Source organism: Ranitomeya variabilis, chromosome 7 (genome assembly GCF_051348905.1).
Source record: "Ranitomeya variabilis isolate aRanVar5 chromosome 7, aRanVar5.hap1, whole genome shotgun sequence".
In the NCBI taxonomy this organism is placed as follows: Eukaryota; Metazoa; Chordata; class Amphibia; order Anura; family Dendrobatidae; genus Ranitomeya; species Ranitomeya variabilis.
The window spans coordinates 52,744,814-52,767,976 of NC_135238.1; the positions used below are offsets into that span (position 1 = coordinate 52,744,814).

At 42.3% G+C, this 23,163-nt stretch overlaps 1 protein-coding gene across 1 annotated transcript; it reads left to right on the forward strand.

The window, feature by feature from the left end:
• The first annotated feature begins 3,853 nt into the window (after positions 1–3,853).
• CLEC19A (C-type lectin domain containing 19A) lies at positions 3,854–22,740 on the forward strand. The gene is made up of 5 exons (XM_077275093.1): positions 3,854–4,032; positions 9,114–9,285; positions 11,508–11,601; positions 13,362–13,494; positions 21,787–22,740. Exons 1-5 carry the CDS (start codon positions 3,924–3,926, stop codon positions 21,864–21,866), a joined length of 588 nt encoding a protein of 195 aa, XP_077131208.1. The 5' UTR covers positions 3,854–3,923; the 3' UTR covers positions 21,867–22,740.
• Positions 22,741–23,163: the final 423 nt, after the last annotated feature.

Below are 23,163 nucleotides of genomic sequence, written 5' to 3' on the forward strand. Positions count from 1 at the left end.
TGGTGGTTAGGGCCTACTAACGGCTTCTGCCCCTCCCTGGTGTTGTCCTCAACTAAATAAAGCTGAGCTTCAACCTTCCGGCTCTCATTAAGTGGTTTTAAAACAAAAATGGTGGTTAGGGCCTACTAACGGCTTCTGCCCCTCCCTGGTGTTGTCCTCAACTAAATAAAGCTGAGCTTCAACCTTCCGGCTCTCATTATGTGGTTTTAAAACAAAAATGGTGGTTAGGGCCTACTAACGGCTTCTGCCCCTCCCTGGTGTTGTCCTCAACTAAATAAAGCTGAGCTTCAACCTTCCGGCTCTCATTAAGTGGTTTTAAAACAAAAATGGTGGTTAGGGCCTACTAACGGCTTCTGCCCCTCCCTGGTGTTGTCCTCAACTAAATAAAGCTGAGCTTCAACCTTCCGGCTCTCATTATGTGGTTTTAAAAAAAAAAATGGTGGTTAGGGCCTACTAACGGCTTCTGCCCCTCCCTGGTGTTGTCCTCAACTAAATAAAGCTGAGCTTCAACCTTCCGGCTCTCATTAAGTGGTTTTAAAAAAAAAATGGTGGTTAGGGCCTACTAACGGCTTCTGCCCCTCCCTGGTGTTGTCCTCAACTAAATAAAGCTGAGCTTCAACCTTCCGGCTCTCATTAAGTGGTTTTAAAACAAAAATGGTGGTTAGGGCCTACTAACGGCTTCTGCCCCTCCCTGGTGTTGTCCTCAACTAAATAAAGCTGAGCTTCAACCTTCCGGCTCTCATTAAGTGGTTTTAAAACAAAAATGGTGGTTAGGGCCTACTAACGGCTTCTGCCCCTCCCTGGTGTTGTCCTCAACTAAATAAAGCTGAGCTTCAACCTTCCGGCTCTCATTATGTGGTTTTAAAAAAAAAAATGGTGGTTAGGGCCTACTAACGGCTTCTGCCCCTCCCTGGTGTTGTCCTCAACTAAATAAAGCTGAGCTTCAACCTTCCGGCTCTCATTAAGTGGTTTTAAAACAAAAATGGTGGTTAGGGCCTACTAACGGCTTCTGCCCCTCCCTGGTGTTGTCCTCAACTAAATAAAGCTGAGCTTCAACCTTCCGGCTCTCATTATGTGGTTTTAAAAAAAAAAATGGTGGTTAGGGCCTACTAACGGCTTCTGCCCCTCCCTGGTGTTGTCCTCAACTAAATAAAGCTGAGCTTCAACCTTCCGGCTCTCATTAAGTGGTTTTAAAACAAAAATGGTGGTTAGGGCCTACTAACGGCTTCTGCCCCTCCCTGGTGTTGTCCTCAACTAAATAAAGCTGAGCTTCAACCTTCCGGCTCTCATTATGTGGTTTTAAAAAAAAAAATGGTGGTTAGGGCCTACTAACGGCTTCTGCCCCTCCCTGGTGTTGTCCTCAACTAAATAAAGCTGAGCTTCAACCTTCCGGCTCTCATTAAGTGGTTTTAAAACAAAAATGGTGGTTAGGGCCTACTAACGGCTTCTGCCCCTCCCTGGTGTTGTCCTCAACTAAATAAAGCTGAGCTTCAACCTTCCGGCTCTCATTATGTGGTTTTAAAAAAAAAAATGGTGGTTAGGGCCTACTAACGGCTTCTGCCCCTCCCTGGTGTTGTCCTCAACTAAATAAAGCTGAGCTTCAACCTTCCGGCTCTCATTAAGTGGTTTTAAAACAAAAATGGTGGTTAGGGCCTACTAACGGCTTCTGCCCCTCCCTGGTGTTGCCCTCAACTAAATAAAGCTGAGCTTCAACCTTCTGCTCCAAATTACCATTTTAAAAAATGCAATAGGCTTTTCCGGCCTACTAAAGGTGTCTGCCACTCCCTGGTGTTGTCCTCAACTGAACAAAGCTGAGCTTCCACATTCTGGCTTTCGCCCTATACTATCAGATATTAAACTGCATTTGGCCTACTAGTGTGGTTAGGCCCTTGAAACAGTGTCTGCTGCTCTTGGGTTTGCTACTCCACTGAACAAAGCAATGCCGCCTGTTTAGTCCTGTTACCAATTTTGAACTGCATGTAGCCTACTTTATTCTTTGGCCCTATATCTGTTTCCTCCTCATCCTGCCCATTGCCCAGCCACTGCTAAATGAGTCTGCTGGTACATTGACCTAGACCACTACATTCCCCTTGTACTCTACACAGCCAGAATCTGTCCCTGCTGAAAGTAAGGTTCCCCTTCCCGCATGTTATACCACCTTACACAGGGACAAAGAGGAAGGTGCAGATGAAAGTGCAGGTTCCTTCATCAGGTGGGGGGGTATACTCGTTGGCGACGTCACTGGCACAGGGCCCCTCAGAGTACGCAAAAGTGTCGCTGCTGGTGGGAGGCGCCCCCGCCATGCAAACACACCGCCGTACTTTGAGGGGCCCTGTGCCAGTGGCAATGCGAACGAGTGGGCCCCCCCCCTGCTTGCTCAGGATCACAGCACTTGCAACTTTTAAATACTTACCTTTCCCTGCAACACCGCCGTGACGTAGTCCGCATTTCCTGGGCCCACGAAAAACTTGAGCCGGCCCTACTCCCCCCACAACTTTTGCCAAATGACCCCCAATTCCCTATGCCCAACTATTATTATAAAGTTAATTAAGATTGACAAGCTTCAGAAACAAGAATGGATGTTTTTGGCATTAAAATGGGCACTGTAGGTGTTTTCCTGGCCTCCACTCACTGCCGACTATGCTTCCCCATTGACTTGCATTGGGTTTCGTGTTTCGGTCGATCCCCGACTTTTAGCGATAATCGGCCGACTGCACTCGACTCGACTCTGGACAAAATCGGGTTTCCCAAAACCCTACTCGATCTTAAAAAAATGAAAGTCGCTCAACCCTAATCTTCAGTATTAGGTCAGATAGACAGGGTGGACAGCAGTGTGAGCAGCCTCTACTTACTTCAGTATACCTGGTTTATTGGTACATAATGCATACAATGACTGTACACTCATACGTGGAGAACATAATCTTTAGGAAACACACCAATTGAAGGACCTACAAGTTAACTCATCAGATTACCAAGCATGCACGATATTGTGAAATCTAGATAAAAGGCTGCTCTAGACAATCCATGACTTCTGAGTAAAATATTTCAGTAATCAACATTGGAATAAAGAGGATCATTTACGTAATGTTTTTCTTCTGGTGTCCAGATCCTGCTTCTTCAGTCAAAAGTGAATTGTGGTTATGTCATTTGAAGCAGTGTAGTGAAACTTGGTGATCCCGAAAACATCAAAACGCTTATGTGATAGGGTTGGGTGTCTCGCCATGATGATCGGTTATGTGTATCAGACGCATATAAAACCTTATCAGCATGGAGAAGTGTACACTGTGTAGAATGGTGGTTAGCACTATTGCGCTGGGGTCCGAGGTTCAAATACCTCGAGGGACAACATCTGCAAGGAGTTTGTTCCCCCTATGCTTGGTGAGTTTCCTCCATACTCATAGGGAATTTTGATTTTGAGTCCCTCTAAGGACAGTGATGACAATATCTGTAAAGTGCTATGGAAATTAATGGCACCATGTAAGCATGTAAAATAAATAATACTGCCAATGCTTTAATTTACACCAGTAAAAAAGCTACCAACCTAGGTATGGCTAAATAAATACCACGGATCCCTTTTAATTCCAAGCTTAGGGTAGCTAACTTTTCATGCAAGTCACTGTGGGGTTTGCACCAATTTAAAACTTCAGTGATGGTGTTACTTGGAAATTCCTCTTCTTCACAAATGGCTTAGGTCAAAGGGTCGTTTCTTCTGAACTAACCCATGGACCCAGTGGAGATGTGATATTTTACTGTTCAGGAGCTGGAGACCTCTCTGCCTCTTAACACACGAGTGGTTGACAGTTCCTAGGGGTGTGTTCTGCGTGAGGACTACATCTGCTGTAGGAGACTTCACCCAGCAAAGACTTCCAAGTCTGACTGTGGGACTTTTTGACGTCTCATTGAAACCGTCTTAAAATCTGAAAATGAGACACTGTCTGGCTTCTTCCTTACAATGGGACATGTTCTCAGTTCTCGTATTAATTATATTAACAGCACACGCTTTCCCCCAGACGGAGATTCAACTTAGTCAAGGTGAGTGCGCTTCATTTTTCTTTTCTGGGCACTAAATATTTGGGTTATATTGTATGATTGCATCACGTATTATTAACATGGACTTGGAACATTTGATTTAAGAGCCCTTTGAGGTTGTGTTATTGTGTCCTTTCAGTTTATTTCATTTCTGTTAAATGCCAATTACTTTTCTATATAGGAAGATTTTAATAAGCTATTTCCACAAAGCTGCAAAAATTAGTTTTATCAGTGTAAAATATATTATTCCCAAAATATCAAGTTATCCCCTATCTATAGGATAATGAATATGGTAACTTACTGACCGCTGGGATTAACCATCAATCTCATTGTCTACGGGACTGTCGGAAAAAGACGAGAGAGGTCCCAGCAGTCAGTAATAAGCAAAGTATTATGGTATTTTGGAAATAACCCTTTAACCATAATACAAATAAATATTGCTGAGATATGCATCATAATCATTATATTAAGCAACTATTTTGCTATTCTGTAATTTTAACTATTTAAGAAAGGGGAGCCACCTACAAATAGGTAAAGGGCGAAAGGCTATAAACTGATATGCATGCAATTCTTACTGAAAGTCGATCATACGTCTTGCTATAACTAATACACACAAAAAATAAATTTTATAGGCATATACAAAGTATATCTATATAAAAAAAGAAAATTAAAAATGTCTAACAGAGGTGAGATTATTATAGCCATAACAATGAAGTGGTAGCCAAAAAACCTGATCGATATGAAAAGAGAGACCCAACTGATGGCACTTGTTCCTCTTTAAAAAAATAAAAACAAAAGTGAAGAGGACGCCATATTAGTGTGTGATTTACACTACTGTCACTTAAGGGGTATCTGCAACCAGGTTTTTGCTATGTAATCTGAGGACAGCATGATATTGGGTCTGAGACACTGATTTCAGGGATGTGTCACTTATTAGACTGTGTGCTGTTGTCTCAATACAATGAATGTTTTATCACCAGGAGATTATCACTGCCTGGACTACAGTGCAGGTGAGCCATGGTCTGACCATGCCTCCTCCTCTGAGAAGCAGCTCACTGTCAATAGCCAATGAGCAAAGAAAGCTGTGGTGTTCGCAGGGGCAGCTTCTGAGCTCTGCTACATCTATAAACTCTGATTGTGTCAACTGCTGCACCTAGTAAACTAAGTGATACATCATTAAAATCTGTTTTTCTTGTAAAGTAGGAAATGCAATTGCTCAATATATGACCCTTTTATCCAAGTAAATAATGCTCTTTCCCAATTATTGGCTCATCATAACAGGCCAATAATTACTCGAGAAATTAGTCTGTTAGGTGTGATAATTTTTTAGCAGGCTTAAAAATTATCAACATAAGCAAGTGATGTGCTGTCGACAATGCGATCATGCGTAGACGATGGTTATGCATACAGCACATAAAATGTTCGTCGGCCTCTCAAAACAAGCCAGTAAACGACTGCTGATCAGCCCATCTATAGCTGATGGTGGTCGTTTAATGGTCAAAATTGGACCTTTTAAAGGGGCCAATAGTTTTTAAAGTCCTCTGAAGGTGGACTTTGACTTTAATTAGGATATTGACATCTAGTGTTTTGACCATCTTGTCTACACATTTGACAGATTGGAAAAGTGAATGATGAACCAAGCATCTTTTAAATGGTGTATCATGCACAGTTGGCCCACTACTGCTGCCTTGTTCTGGGACTGGGCCTGCGCTTCTACTAGTGAAGTCAAGTAAAATAAAATAAATAAACCAATTGTAGACTCAAATCACCCCGTACCGAGCACTCCCTGTAGCTCACATAAGTGCTTTTTAGGAACACCAACAAATAGCAAGAACCAAAAAAATTCAACATGGTCAATTGACTTCCATCGACATCACTCGGAGTCTGTAGAATAGTCTACATGGCTAGAATATGACCGGCTTTATCTATCGCAGAGAGATCATAAGAGCAGTCTATGCACAGCAGCACTATACGGGGGCACATATTTTCTTACCTGTGTAATAAAGATATTGGATCAGTAGTTACAAGAATGCCTGAGACATGATGGGACATAAAGCAATAACATCACTTTCTGCCCATACAATCAACCTTACCGGGGTACTTCCCTCAAGACAAACTCAGAGGAAATTTAGATTGTGGACCCCAATGTGCACAGCGATGTCTGTAAAGCGCTGCGGAATATGATAGCGTCATAGAAGAAGAGCATAATAAAAAATTAATACATATGGAAATGGGTGCCCATTAACCAGTAGACTTTCGAAGTGTTTATAAGTTTTGCTTGGAAATTTCTTGGCAAAGATTTGAGGATTTGGGCCCTTCCCAATCTTGTCACCATTTCAATAAGGAATATTGGCAGTTGTGCAGATGACATGATGTCATGTTTCCTCAATCTCACTGTCACCTATTTATAAAGCCAATTAAATAAACTTAGGGAGTAAACAAGTCTTCTTGACCTACTTTTTTCAGTGGTCCTAAAACAAGTATGTCCTACAAGATCAATAGCACCTAGGCTATAAGCATTCATTGTATTGCATGAAGTTGGTGCGAGTGCTCCCAACATATATGGCATGTGTTTGCTGGGGTTAAAATTATTGACATCTTCTGTCACTTTACAGATCACCGTCCCCATTGGGGCTCACAATCTAGATTCCCTATCAGTATGTCTATGTAGTGTGGGAGGAAACCGGAGAACCCGGAGGAAACCCAAGCAAACATGGGGAGAACATACAAACTCCTTGCAGATGTTTCCATGGTGAGATTTGAACCCAGAATGGCAAAGCACCAGTGCTAACCACTGAGCCACCATGTTGTCCAGTCCATGTCAGTAACAGATAGCATATTCCTACAGTGTATCATGACTGAATAGTTACTGGAACACTGACCTCTGGTCACCCATGATCCTGAGAATGTATTTGCCTTCAAAATTTCTCCTTTGCACAGGGCTATTCCAAGCCATCTTCTGCTCCGTTCAACTGTATGAGGCCAACTCTACAACTCGGTGGCCCAAGAACCAAGAGATCACTTACTAAAACTGGAATACCCCTTGAATTTTCTAATTCAAGAGCAGATCTTCCCTGCTGTAAAAGCAAAATATTCTTTTTGGACTGATTGATCTGCTTGTACTTCCATTGGTCTGCAGAATATAGAACATTAGTTAAGATTAAGAATGCGATCAGCACTGGCTTTGAACCGGTGGCTGCCAAGCTCCGGTGCCACAGTGCTAGCTCTTTATAACTGGTGCTTCCCGCGACAACAACACAAAGCTACACATGCTAAAAAAAAATACATAAATTAATATTAAAAAAAAGTAAGACAGCAATATAAACATTATGTAACACAAAGTTCTCTAACAGGTGTGCTAGTAAGCATTTAAAGCTTTTTATTTTGATAGGAACATAAATTTACGTACCTGCCCTGTTGAGAGCAGAGCAAAGTACTGCAGTGCGCAGGCGCCGGGAAAGGTCAAAGATCCCCGGCGCCTGCGCACTGCAGTACTTTGCTCTGCCCTCAACAGCACAGAGAAATACTTCTGGGCAGGAGCGTGATGCCGGGGAGACTGTGTGGATGATGCAGGGTCGCATCATCCACAAGAAGCAAGCAGTAGGGGCGGCGATCATAAGAAGATGGGAGGCGCCGGACTAAGACCAGTGACACACATCGGACCGGACCGCCCCGCAGGTGAGTATAATAAGTTATTTTTCAGTTCTTTCAGGTCGGGTTGGGGCTTATATACAGCATTATAGAATGCTGTACTTAAGCCCTGAAAGGTGATGGCTGTACCTTATATCGGCCAAAACTGCTGACAGGTTCACTTTAATCAGAATTGAAGATCATTGTTCACTAACGGAAACCATTTACCTTGAAGGAGCCAGAGCAGCTTTGTCTTTAGGAATGTTCAAAAATCACAGTGGCAAGATGGCAAGATGTGGAAATCTCATACAGACTTATCCAAAGGTAGTTGCAGCTGTAATAGTTGCAAAAGGAGGCTCTACAAAGTACTGACTTTAGGGGGGTGAATAGCTTTGCACACTGGAGTTTTCAATTATTTTGTCCTATTTGAAAAGAAAACCAAATGTTCACGGTTGTAGGTATGTTCTTTCCACAAACTGATGCAAATCCTCAAAAAAAACAGTCAAATTCCAGGTTGCGAGGTAGCAAAACACAAAAAATGCCAAGAGCATTTCGGAAGCCACTGTATGTCCTGGTCACAAACATCACACATCCAGCTGCTGGTCAGGTAACATTGCACAGTAGATGATCCTGGAGTCAAGAAAACCCACAGTCACCGCAGGGGTGTATATTAAGTAGCAATAACAAATTTAATTAGAAAGTCAATGTTAAATTATGCAATTGTGTGTTTACTTAATTGAAAAAGCAACTTAAAATGCCAGTGTTTAAGGCTATAGAGACCACCAGATCTGCTCAGCAGCATACAGTATTTAGGGAATTTGACATCAACATTTACTCTCTATTATTTCTTCTCCAGCAATATGTTCTGCTGTTAAGCCAACATTGGTCCAAGTCAACTTCAACGTCTCATGATTACCACTGACAATGTCCTGTAGTAGAAGACATTTTACAAAGGATTAACACCTTTTATCATGGAATAAAAAAGATGATCATCATGTCGAAGTTTTCAAAACCCTCCCAAAAGTTCTCCCAACTTTTCATACATTTCCCATCTAAAAGAAGAAAGACATTGGAAATGTCAATGCACAACGCAGTGTAGACATTATTTACCTCCTATATCACAAGTGCAACCAATTTCATCGTTAACTGATGTGGCTGATAAATCCATTTACTTTGGCGATACCTATGGATAGAGGCAATGACAATGCTTGTGATCCACCAATGCAAATCGTATGCCCTTAGGGTAGATGAACTTTTGGGCACGTTGGACCACCAATCTCCAAAGACTGTTCCGACCATTTCAGAATCGTTAAAGTAAAACCATTTTCTGATCCCTCAGAATTAACAAAAAGTAAAAATGTCATTGACAGAACTGTATTAAAGCAGACAGACTATGTATACTCAACTGTCCTGTAATGATGAGATGGTCGATATATTCACTCTCTCTTTTTTAGTCGCAGGGTTCCCAGATGTCACGCAGCCATACGCCTGTCCTCTGTTTTGGACCGAGTTTAGCGGGAACTGCTACAGATTCTTCCCGATAAATAAAACGTGGGCAGAAGCAGACTTTTACTGTGCCGAATTCTCTCTCGGCAGGACTACTGCCAAATTAGTTTCTATCCACAGGTATTGTGTATATCTACTTCACCGCAGGAGCCAAAATATGAGGGACGCTTATTACCGTCGGCTTCCAACAAGTAAACAATGTGCATTATAAAAAGGCATCCTACCTCCCAAAGTCGTAGCAGAATTCTACATAATGTTCTAGAATTATATGAGCGGAATTTAAAGGAACATTCCAGACAAGCTGTTACATTATGTTATGCCTTGTTCCTTGTTGGACTTTGACAAGCCTTGCACTAGGTATAAAATACGGTATCAGTTTTGCGTGGGGCGTTCCATACTAGGATATTTCTGTCTTTGATCCTAGTCACCGTCTATACAACTATATTCTCTATGCAATAAGAAACTTTGTAAATATATTGTATTGCTAGAGTAAGAATATGCTCCAGAGCTGCATTCACAATTTTTCAGGGCTTCAAAGATGAAATCCCTTCATATACTGACTGTACTGGCTTTTATGTCCCACTTGGTGCTCATGATGCTTCAAATCCCTTGATCTGTATCAGCAGTACGGACAGGTGGCGCTGATACAGCAGGGTAGTGATGTTATAATCTCAGTGTCAGATATGCCAGATCTCGAACTATGACAACTAATGTAGCAGAGTAGTAATCTACGATGGAGCAGAGCAGTCACCATGATGCTGCAGAGTTGATCTAGGAATGTAGTAGGGTTGGCATAACAAAATAGTAGTGTTGACTCGATGTAGGAGAGTTGACTCAGAGTTGGCACAATAGAGTAGCAGACTTGATAAAGTGATGTAGCAGAATAGGCATAATGGAGTAGCAGACAGTCTAAAAATGGAGCAAAGTTGACTCAATAATTAGAGCTGTGCGGAGATTCTGTGAAGGAGAGTGAATCAGAGCTTATACAACTCTAAGTAGAGGCATGATACTTTCCACCTGAATACTCAGGTTGGTATCCTGCTGCCTGAGCTGGACTGGATAAGTAACACTGGCCAACCTCAGCCCCATGGAATTTTTATACTCGATGTTGTATAGCAATCCACGGAAAGAAAAATCCCAGATACATTCACTGTGTACTTTGCCAGGAAAAATTCAAGGTTGACCAATGGACTCCTGACACTGGATTTAAAGCCAGGATTTGCATTAGAATTAGCCTCTTAGTCATTCTATGGGACTATTAATGGGCCTAAACTTAGATTTTCTCCAATCTACCCAAAACAAATAGTCAGCTACATATGTTGTAAGCAATTTATTTTACAATGGTATAAAAGATTCTGTACTATAATTTCCAGTTGAATGTGAAATGAGAATGAGTTTGCCGAAAACCCTACTCAAATGCACAGAATGCGGATTGTTTTCTGACTTGACACACATTTTGGCACGGAATCTTTATCATAATCTGTATTAAATTCACAATCCCTAACTGTCCTTTTATATTATGTTTTCAACACCATGCTTGCTGACTGTTTCCAGTGATAGCCAGGACTGTAGATGCATCTCTGTGATATATCAGAATGTGGTCGAAAATTAGTATGTAAAAAAGTAATACAATGTGGCAAATTTCCTAATCTTGTCTTATTTGTACGCATTATTAACCTGAGGCCATTAAGTAATGTCGGCCAAACCCACCAATGTAGACAAGTTCGACTAATAGTCTAATGTGTACTGTAGCCCCAGGATTGTCAGTGAGATGGCGATCGAGCATGCCCGATTTTGGACTGCCGACCACTTTGCTTTTCCAGAGACAAGCCACCGCCAGACATGTCTTAACGATGATTCCCCCAAAGAGAAGACAGGAGAACTCGGCCGATCGAGAACTCCTGGGCATCAAAGTGGCGACCAAATGATCAAACTATTGTTCGAAATGATTGTTCTGCTTACAGCCATCTAATGTGTCTAACAGGCTTTAGACTAAACAGTCTTACGGCTCATACAGACGTCCATGCAACATAGTCCGACCACAGACCACAATGCACGGACTGGCCGTGGGACTCCAGACCTTACCGTGAAAGCCTCACATAATTCTATGAGGCTCTCATGTTTCGATCAGGAGACCTGCGGCCAGTCCTTGTATTGCAGTCCGTTCTCAGACCTTTGCATCAGCCCCAAATTATTCAGTGGCTCATTCTGGACACTTTTATATCTACTCATTGGTTGGCTTTTATACCAATTTGTGCCACAATTTTGAAATGAAACGTCAGCAATGGAGGCTTATACCATGATACATCCCTACCTGACCGTCTTTTTTTTTTTCTCTACAGCTGGGAGGAAAACATTTTTGTATTTGATCTCGTGAACAGCCAAGTCCCAGGAGTACCCACTGATATATGGATAGGATTAAGTGACAGAAGGCAGGTATGGATCATATTAGACTGGTAATATTCATTTTGTTTGGAATATTCACAGTTCATCAAAAGGAATTGGTAATATAGCACTGTAACTTACAGACAAGTCATAAAAGTCAGGCAGTCTGGATAGTCCATAAACTTAGTGTAAGGGTAACCCTACTATTGAAATGAATGTGAGATACAGAAAACTACTTTAGTAAAGACAAGTTCATATAACCATTATTCATATTGGACTCCACTGATAGGACTGTTATGTCCAGTGACGTAACTAAAGTCCAATGGAAAATTTGGATCTGGGCGCCCAGCTGCATGTTGGTCTGATGCATGTGCCCTCTTAGCATTCTAGATCATATCAAGACATACGTGATCGCCCTCACCCCCATGTAATAATGTCCTTGGCCCCTTCCTGGTAAAATCTTCCTCCTCCTTTGTCCTTTCCTTGTATAATGTCCTCCATCCTGGGCCCCTTCCTGGTATAATGCTCCCTAACCTTGGCCTCTTCCTCATATAATGTCCCGAGCGTTCCTGTGATCTCTATGAGAGAGCCGCTGTCAGACTCCTCTGATAGAGGCTTACTTCTTCTCCTTTCTTCATCATAAGAGGAGAGTTAATAAAAAAAAGAGAATTATGTCAGCTCACCCTTCCTTGAAGATTATTTGTATGGAGAGTCAATAGGCCCCATACACGTTACACTGTTGGCTGGTAGCGCCAATATCGCTGAATTCAGCTGAATTTATCATTATTAGTATGAGAGCCTTTATACTAGTGATCCACACTGTTTGATCTTTACAGAAGACTTTTCAGCAGTCTCGTTATCATCACATACATGATTACAATGAACGGTAACACCTTTGTATAGAATGGATACAGAGAACCCACTATTCACAAATGAAGTTTGGCACGGCTCCTCTATTCCATCTTGTTTAACAATGACTCAAATTAGAAGCTCAGAAGTTTTGTATACAAAAGGTAAAAGTTCGTAATAAATTTACCATAAGAACCCGATTTAAACATAGGTCATTTCATGAAGACCCCTTCCCTTTAATTTCATCTATTGTCCAGAGGCTCCAGTTCAAAACCCTATGACATTCAAAGCCGTCCACAACCTGTCCCCTCCATACATCTGTGACCTCGTCTCTCGGTCCTCACCTACACGCAACCTCCGATCCTCTCAAGACCTCCTTCTCTACTCCCCTCTCATCTTTTCTTCCCACAATTGCATACAAGACTTCTCCCGTGCTTCCCCTATACTCTGGAACTCTCTACCCAACACATCAGACTCTCGCCTACCATGGAAACCTTCAAAAGGAACCTGAAGACCAACCTCTTCCGACAAGCCTACAACCTGCAGTGATCCTCAGTCTACTGAACTGCCACACGACCAGCTCTGCCCTCCCCTAGTGTATCCTCACCCATCCACTGTAGACTGTGAGCCCTCACGGGCAGGGTCCTCTCTCCTCCTGTACTTGTGTGTGCCTTGTTTTGCTCGTTTATTGTGCTTGTCTATATTTGCCCCTTTCACATGTAAAGCACCATGGAATAAATGGCGCTATGAAAATGTCTAATAATAATAATCTATGTTGGCACTGCAAACAAATTGAAAATTTGCCGCCAGGTTAGCCTGCAGATGTTTGAGGCCCCCCAAACAATCAAATATGATCTGATTATTTTTAGAGGACCCATGTAAGAAAAAAACAAAAAAATCCCATCAATACTCAATTTTCTCATTCATGCTTTGCGTTTATATCATTCTATTTTTATATAAAGGAAGGTGAGTTTGAGTGGACGGATGGCACGACACATGACTACAGTTACTGGGATGGAAATCAACCAGATGATGCCACCAACAGTTCCACAGAAGACGAGGACTGTGTGCAGATATGGTACAGATACTACAGTGGTAAGTGCAATGTGCTGGGAGAAGTTTCATTAATTTTTGGTTTTCAACATAAATACTGGTACATCACTGGTATAGCGGAATTCAATATCTGGGTTGCAATCAACAAATATGAATGTCCTAAATGTTATTTATCAGTAGGGGGTTAGTTTCAGTAGTACCAGAGTGTTGCATATTTTTGCCAACTCTCCTGGAATTTCCAAGAAATAATTGGAAGCGTACTAGAGGAGTTGCCAAATCTGTGTCCACAGTGTCTGCTGCTCCATTGCCCAATGTCCTATAGTTCATAGTATCATAGAATGTTAGAATTGGAAGGGTTCTACAGGGCCGTAGTGTCCAACCCTCTGCTCAATGCAGGATTCACTAAACCATCTCAGAGAGATGTCTGTCCAGCCTCTGTTTGAAGACCTCCATTGAAGGAAGCCAGACGCCCCCCCCCCCCCCAACACTGGACTACTCAGGTCTCCCCTCTCCCTATAGTCCCCAACAATGGCTACAGCTGTCGTCCAGATGTGTTACCGTCCTCGGAATAGACCTGGTTCATGTTACTCTCTTATCTGCACAGAGGTTCATTCATATCATCAATAATTGTACTTTACAGGGGTCTCACACGGTTCATGACAATTTTCAAGCACAATTAAAAAATAATGAAATATGGCTAATAGGCACTGAACGGACAGGTCACACTGTTATATTGAGTGCTATATTGAGGACAGAGTCCACAATATATACTATACCATGCTATAGTGGTTGTCTAATTTAGAAAAACGTTTTTTTAAATACTTTATTATAACATTCCAAATTAATTGTCTGACCATTACATAAACAGCCCATTTATGTAAAGAGAAAAAGTGTAAAGCTTTATTTATCCAGTGGGGGTGCTGCAGGGGGACACAGTGTAGCGGGGATTAGTAGGGGGATGTCACATTGTAGAGGGATCATCCTTATTCTCATTTGCACATGGAAACACGAGAAGCAATGGGATGTAGCTAAAAGGGAGAAGATACAAATTAGATATTAGAGAAAGCTTTTTGACAGCGAGGGTGATCAATGTGTGGAACGAGACAATGAAAACCGGTCTTAGGAGCGCAGGAAAGAGACACAGACGAGAGATAGGGTTAAACCACAACGCGTTTCAACGGAGGATCAGGTGGATGTTTGGAATGTGTGGAACAGGCTGCCACGAGAGGTGGTGAGTTCTCCTTCAATGGAAGTCTTCAAACAGAGGCTGGGCAGACATCTGTCTGAGATGGTTTAGTGAATCCTGCTTTGAGCAGGGGGTTGGACCAGATGACCCAGGAGGTCCATTCCAACTCTAACATTCTATGATTCTATGATTCCTCATTTTTTTCCCACATATTACAGCTGATAGCTGAGGGTTCCAACAACGGGATGTTTTGTGATCAGTTTATTCCTAGGTAGCCCTCTATCAAAAAGTGGAAAAATAGACAACCTAACCATACTAACCTTTCATAAACTGGTGCCACATCAAGCCCTTTATGGTGCATTTACCTGACACACAAGTTTTGGCTGAGTCTCAATTTATTTTTGGGTCTAAGGTCTGATATAATTTTTGGAGTTGAGGTCTGAATTTAATTGGATCTTGTCTGGGATCTGGATTAATTTAGGGGTCACGTCTGGCTTCCGAATCCATTTAGGGATCTTAATTATTTTGAGGCTTTGTTTCTACTTATGTGGTTGATATTCTATGTGGTACAATTTTCCCAGCATACTCTGAATATTTATTGTGTTGTGAGTCGTAAATTCATGCGGTTCATGGTGAGTCCTAACTGTGTAGTCTTAGCTTACAGTAATGTTTCCTTCCATCTGTACCAAACGTAGTGATCGGCTAATTAGATGTTATCAGGACGTAGGGGACAAACAGGAGGGAGAATTACTGCATGTTCAGACTACACAAGGTTTATTTGTAGTCTGTTACTATAGAAACACATTGGTCTGTATAGGACATTCTTGCCAACTCTGCCAAAACTTCAAAGAGGCTTCCATTTAAATCTAAGTCTCCTGAATTAAAATCTTAATCTCAAAGGTGCAAGCCAAGAGTTCTCCAACCCTTCAAGGAAGCAGTAATTTTGGAGTGGTTTCTTGTGCATGATGCATACTTACAAATTCTCCCAGACAATTTTGGCTCCCAGAAAGGAACCTCCAATAATCCTGTTGAAGTCAGCAAATCTTTCAGAAGACAGGTTTTCCGAGGAGTTTCTTCACTCGTTGTTGTAGTAAACCAGGAACTGGGGTGATGAAAGGTGGGAAACTACTTTATGAAAATGAATGTGACTACAGACACAATTTGTGTATTGGCTTACTTTCCTGCATGCTATGAGTGAAAAGTTGGTAACTTTGGAGTAACGCAGGATGGGCATATTATTGGTGCAACCCAGGGCCGGACTGGTCATCGGGCAGTTCTGGCAAATGCCAGAAGGGCCGGTGCCGGTAGTAGGCCGCTGCACGCCTACTCACCCTTCTCTCCCCCAGCACCGCCGCATTCAACTCTACCGGCGTCTATGATGCCGGTACAGTTGAATGCAGTGATGGAGGAGAGAGCGTCACCTGACGCTCCCTCTCCCATCATTCCCCGTTCTGCCTCTGACACTGCGGGTGCACGCGCACTCACTGTGTACCAGGCAGTGCAGCAGCAGCTGCCAAGACAGGAGCAGGGAGCAACGCGGGCACGAGGAAAGGTGAGGAGCTTGTGTTTTTTTGTTTTTTTTTTACACTGGACTGTGGGGCCATTCTAGGGGGGAGGAGAGAAGTGGGCTCTGCTGTATACTACTATGTGGGCTGTGCTATATACTACTGTGTGGGCTCTGCTGTATACTACTGTGTGGGCTCTGCTGTATACTACTGTGTGGGTTGTGCTGTATACTACTATGTGGGCAGTGCTGTATACTACTGTGTGGGAAGTGCTGTATACTACTGTGTGGGCTGTGCTGTATACTATTGTGTGGGCAGTGCTGTATACTACTGTGTGGGCTGTGCTATATACTACTGTGTGGGCAGTGCTGTATACTACTATGTGGGCAGTGCTGTATACTACTGTACGGGCTGTGCTGTATACTACTGTGTGGGCTGTGCTGTATACTACTATGTGGGCAGTGCTGTATACTACTGTGTGGGCTGTGCTATATACTACTGTGTGAGCTCTCCTGTATACTACTATGTGGGCATTGCTGTATACTACTGTATGGGCTGTGCTGTATACTACTGTGTGGGCTGTGCTGTATACTACTGTGTGGGCTGTGCTGTATACTACTATGTGGGCAGTGCTGTATACTACTGTATGGGCAGTGCTGTATACTACTGTATGGGCTGTGCTGTATACTACTGTGTGGGTTGTGCTGTATACTACTGTGTGGGCTGTCCTATATACTACTGTGTGGGCAGTGCTGTATACTACTGTGTGGGCTGTGCTATATACTACTGTGTGGGCAGTGCTGTATACTACTATGTGGGCAGTGCTATATACTACTGTGTGGGCTGTGCTATATACTACTGTGTGGGCAGTGCTGTATACTACTGTGTGGGAGGAGTTTCTTCACTAGTTGTTGTAGTAAACCAGGAACTGGGGTGATGAAAGGTGGGAAACTACTTTATGAAAATGAATGTGACTACAGACAAAATTTGTGTATTGGCTTACTTTCCTGCATGCTATGAGTGAAAAGTTGGTAACTTTGGAGTAACGCAGGATGGGCATATTATTAGTGCACTGCAACCTGTACAGGGGCCCAAGAGGTTAGTGGATCCACTATCACCTCCAAAGCAGGTAGAATTTGGTATTTTCATGAACTATTGGACAAAAGAAGGCCCATATTTGTTCTTGCACTCAGGCCTTGTTCCATCAGTGTCCACCACTGGTGTTACGCCAGGGTCAGACAGAGGCCAAGCATCTAAAGGTGCGTTCGGGGGCCGGGAAACAGGGTATGGAGAAGCTATGGGAAAGATGTGGCTTGCTAAAGTGGTCAGTAGAAAAAAAATAACTTGGGGAATTTTCAGAAGGAAAACTCTAAAACATGAAAGGAGATTTTTTTTTATCAAACCCATTTGTGAAGTTATCTACTGGTAGACGTGGCCTTTAATGAGCTGCAATTTCTAGTTAATTTTCATGACTTCTGAGTAAAAATCAACGTCTTGTCTAGCGGCGGTGCTACAGGCTTTAAAATATAAGTGATTTACATGTCGTTCACCCCCAGGAAAGGAACATCTGTCTTAGTTTACCGTCGATAAATCTTAATGCAGAAAATGTCTCTTGCCGACCTAATAGCGGGTCATGCCGTCTGCACATGTGTAATCGATGCACACCTAAAGCAATCCCCCTGCCGCGAGCGTTTCATAACCCTTTCCCCGCTGTGCAGAGGAAGGACGCCTTCCCATTGTGCTAGACGACAGCAATATATTCTTATCTCCCGGCTGGGTGATATTCCATAACAATGCAGCCGTCAGCTCCGTAGGCCTGTTATTGTAGAGGGTGACATTATGTGTCTGTGCCAATGCAATCTGCCTCTGAGGGTGGATGTATGACACTTCCCAATTAGCATATTTCATCTAAAGGTTACTCATTTGCATACCTCCCGTCAAATTCCTGGAATGATGTCCATTTTTTGTTTCCTCGTTCATGCAAGCTCTATTAAGAGAGCGATATTAATTTGTCATAGCCAGGCTTGTGGTATGTCGGTGTCTACAGCAGAGAAGGACGGTAATGATCAGACCATAACATCATGGAATTTAATTGCTCATTTCGAGGTATATTGCTCTTATTAAAACATTTATTTCCACATCTGGGGCCAGGGTTATACAACTGTAGATTATCTAATCCAAGAGAATCGGGTGAATTATAATAATGATACTCTGCTCAGAGTTTGATCAGAGTGTCAGCATAGCACGATCTGATACTCTTGGATAAGAAAATCGGAGCACAATGTGAGGAGAAGATGAAGAACCAAATTTCTCCATCTTCTCCATTGTGTCAGTGCGCGGAAATTGGACTACTGCACTCAGATGTCATCCGAGTGTTGACCAATGATTCCCACGCACTCATTGGCTTGCATGGTCGAGTGTAATTCAAATACCAGATCAAACTCGGGCATGTAGTTATTTTTTTTCCTTAGACTAACCTGGTCCAAGGAAAAAATCTGATGTGCACAGCCCCATAGACTAACAAGTGCGATCCAGTGGTTTTTCAGATTGCACTCGAACATAAAATACGGTGGTGCGAGCAAGCCCTTATATCGGTCACTTAACTTAAAGGGGCTTCCCAGTTTTCGAAAATCCCCTGTTCCCTGGCGGCAATTTGTTTTTAAAAAAATCTAAATGTTCTTTACTCACCCTCCCCAGGTCCAGTATGGAGTCTCTGCCGCTGCTCCCGGTGTCTGTAGTTGTTTGGAGCGCTGATGTCACATGAGCAGCGCTGCACAGCTACTGAGCGCAATTATTGATAGCAATTGGGAGGGTGAGCAGAGAACACTTTGGTTTTTTAACAAACAGCAGTTGGGGCCACAGAATTTTTCCAAAACCAGAAAACCCCTTTATGTTACAAAATTCAAATGTATGGACCACTAATAAGCAAGATGACAAATATAGGTGTCTGCATATTAGTTATCCATGAATGTTACTTGCCCAAATACAGTGGGGCAAAAAAGTATTTAGTCATTCAGCAATAGTGCAAGTTCCACCACTTAAAAAGATGAGAGGCGTCTGTAATTTACATCATAGGTAGACCTCAACTATGGGAGACAAACTGAGAAAAAAAAATCCAGAAAATCACATTGTCTGTTTTTTTTATCATTTTATTTGCATTTTATGGTGGAAAATAAGTATTTGGTCAGAAACAAACAATCAAGATTTCTGGCTCTCACAGACCTGTAACTTCTTCTTTAAGAGTCTCCTCTTTCCTCCACTCATTACCTGTAGTAATGGCACCTGTTTGAACTTGTTATCAGTGTAAAAGACACCTGTGCACACCCTCAAACAGTCTGACTCCAAACTCCACTATGGTGAAGACCAAAGAGCTGTCAAAGGACACCAGAAACAAAATTGTAGCCCTGCACCAGGCTGGGAAGACTGAATCTGCAATAGCCAACCAGCTTGGAGTGAAGAAATCAACAGTGGGAGCAATAATTAGAAAATGGAAGACATTCAAGACCACTGATAATCTCCCTCGATCTGGGGCTCCACGCAAAATCCCACCCCGTGGGGTCAGAATGATCACAAGAACGGTGAGCAAAAATCCCAGAACCACGCGGGGGGACCTAGTGAATGAACTGCAGAGAGCTGGGACCAATGTAACAAGGCCTACCATAAGTAACACACTACGCCACCATGGACTCAGATCCTGCAGTGCCAGACGTGTCCCACTGCTTAAGCCAGTACATGTCTGGGCCCGTCTGAAGTTTGCTAGAGAGAATTTGGATGATCCAGAGGAGTTTTGGGAGAATGTCCTATGGTCTGATGAAACCAAACTGGAACTGTTTGGTAGAAACACAACTTGTCGTGTTTGGAGGAAAAAGAATACTGAGTTGCATCCATCCAACACCATACCTACTGTAAAGCATGGTGGTGGAAACATCATGCTTTGGGGCTGTTTCTCTGCAAAGGGGCCAGGACGACTGATCCGGGTACATGAAAGAATGAATGGGGCCATGTATCGTGAGATTTTGAGTGCAAACCTCCTTCCATCAGCAAGGGCATTGAAGATGAAACGTGGCTGGGTCTTTCAACATGACAATGATCCAAAGCACACCGCCAGGGCAATGAAGGAGTGGCTTCGTAAGAAGCATTTCAAGGTCCTGGAGTGGCCTAGCCAGTCTCCAGATCTCAACCCTATAGAAAACCTTTGGAGGGAGTTGAAAGTCCGTGTTGCCAAGCGAAAAGCCAAAACATCACTGCTCTAGAGGAGATCTGCATGGAGGAATGGGCCAACATACCAACAACAGTGTGTGGCAACCTTGTGAAGACTTACAGAAAACGTTTGACCTCTGTCATTGCCAACAAAGGATATATTACAAAGTATTGAGATGAAATTTTGTTTCTGACCAAATACTTATTTTCCACCATAATATGCAAATAAAATGATAAAAAAAACAGACAATGTGATTTTCTGGATTTTTTTTTCTCAGTTTGTCTCCCATAGTTGAGGTCTACATATGATGTAAATTACAGACGCCTCTCATCTTTTTAAGTGGTGGAACTTGCACTATTGCTGACTGACTAAATACTTTTTTGCCCCACTGTATGTTCAAACCCTTGTGTCATTATTGTTTTCGGGACATGATTTTGGGGACGTGCTACAAAGGTAAGGCAGGTTCTCCTCCTGCTCTCCTTAGTGCAGCTTTACTCACAGACTGCAGGTCTCCAGTCCAAAAAATGACTGCTGGAACATGTGACCAGACCAGTCCACTTCTCTGGAGAAACTGCAGGACATGGTAGCACGTTTAGATGATCCAGACTGCTTAGGGTAGCACCAGCACCATGCAGCCTGGCGTCGTGTGTTGAAAACAGCTGCAATGTTTGCACAACCTTGAACAATCAGCCAGATGTCAAGGTACAGGAGGTCCATTGACCTCATGACGCTGCATTGCTACAAATTGATCTGGAGAACACGTCGGTGAAGCCATGAAGAGTTCTTCATGAAGGAAGGACAGACCGGTCCGTCTCCTGAGATTATGGTGAGAAGTGGCATATTGCACAGTAGCCAAGCCCATCTAGTCTACATTTCATGTACAGTAACAGCTCAGTGATACATTGATCTGATCATGGAACCAGTGGTTCGGACATTTATCTAAGTCCAAAGTGTCAGAGGAGCCATTTTTCAACACAACAATGCCAAGCCGCATTTTGCTTGTTCTACTGTGATTAGCCTGCGTGGCCTCAATGTGCTACTTTGGTCTGCAGCATCTCCAGACTTGTCTCCCATCGAGCACCTCTGGGATGTCATTGTTTGGCAATTGCAAAAGGAGCTGCGAGCAGCGGATCTTGATGATTTGCAGAAATGCATTCAGCGAGACAGAACAATCCATAGACAACCATTACTAATCTAATTGAAAGCAGCCAAGACGTGTAAGTGTGGGTACTTTTGCATATGGTGCTCATACTTGATACTGAGGAAATTGAGATGTGAAAATTTAGTTTCCATCCTTTCATCATTAGCATATCAGTAACACAGCTATCCATCCTGTGATTTCCATCATTCCATTGCTTGTCCTTCTCGGTGTGTTTAGCAAACTAAACTATACATCATTTTTTAATCATGTGATCTGTTATTTTGTTTTTTTTCCCCACCAGCTTTACGTTCATGGAATGACAACAGCTGCAACCGTGAATTTCCCTTTGTCTGCAAGATCCCTTCATTGACCCATATGTGACATCATATCTGGTTGACACTTGTACAAATGTTTACTGTGGGAAATGGTACATGACTGAAGGGAAAGAAAGAAATACAGAATATCTATATATTGGCTCATAAAAATTCAGATCACGTCACAAAATTTCCTTGAAGCTCACTACCAAAGCCAATTCAAGAGGAATACTGCTAACTATATCGCTATATAACCTTTTATTGCAAACAGCCTACACCTTTTCTTGCATTTGTAGAATTGTTCGAAAAAGAACACAAGTTTTGGGATCGTGCAAGTCACCAGACACAACAAGGTGGCTCTTGTTTGATGGCACTCTAATCTATTTTATCAGACATTTTGGCTTTTTGGTAGCCTACATGTACAGTTAGTTTAAGGCTGTTTTTAATTACTGCTGGTTACAAATTATCCTCTAAATTTGAAAACCTTCGACCCAGGATAAAGTAGGTTAAGACTCAAAGTCAAAAGAAAAGTCGCCTTGTCGTGGCAGGTGGGCATACATGATTTAGCAAATTTGTGTGCTAAGTATCTTAATTCTATACATATATTCCATATGGCAGCCAAGGAGTTTACATTTCAGATATTCAATGTTTGCATATATCTTGGCGCATACAAAGGGTTGCTGTATTCTTTGACATGTATATAATGCGATCACAGCAGCTTGTGCCTCAGCTCACACTTGCTTCATTCCGTTAGATGACGGTGCTGGTTACTTTTTATTCCTTGCTAGTCTATGTGTAGGTCACCAATATAAAAGTAACGGATAACCCCTTTAATTAGTACATTTCCCAATGTTAGAAAAGAGCGGGAGACAAATGTATCAAATATCACATTAGCGTAGAATTTTTGCGCATATTGCGACTTTTTCATGTTAAAAATGGCTGCAATTAATGCAGTTATGTTCCACACAATTTTTAAGACAGCTATGACTGGTCTAGATTATACTGCATGTCTTTTATCAACTTTTATATAGAAATGCGATCATAAATATGTCCTACTTTATTCCAAGAGGTAAAGAAATCACATTTTTCTCAACATTTTTAAGTTTTGACTGTTTCCATTATATTTAACATTTGATCCTCTGAAATCTGATATTAGAAGATTTAATATCGGACACTGGATCCCAATATTTGACACTGACTCTTCTGATATTTGCTTTTAGAACCCATAATATTTCCCACCAAGGACAACATCTGTAAGGAGTTTGTATGTTCTCCCCGTGGTTGTGTGGGTTTCCTCCGGGCACTCCGGTTTCCTCCCACACTCCAAAGACAACCTGATAGGGAATTTACATTGTGAGCCCCAT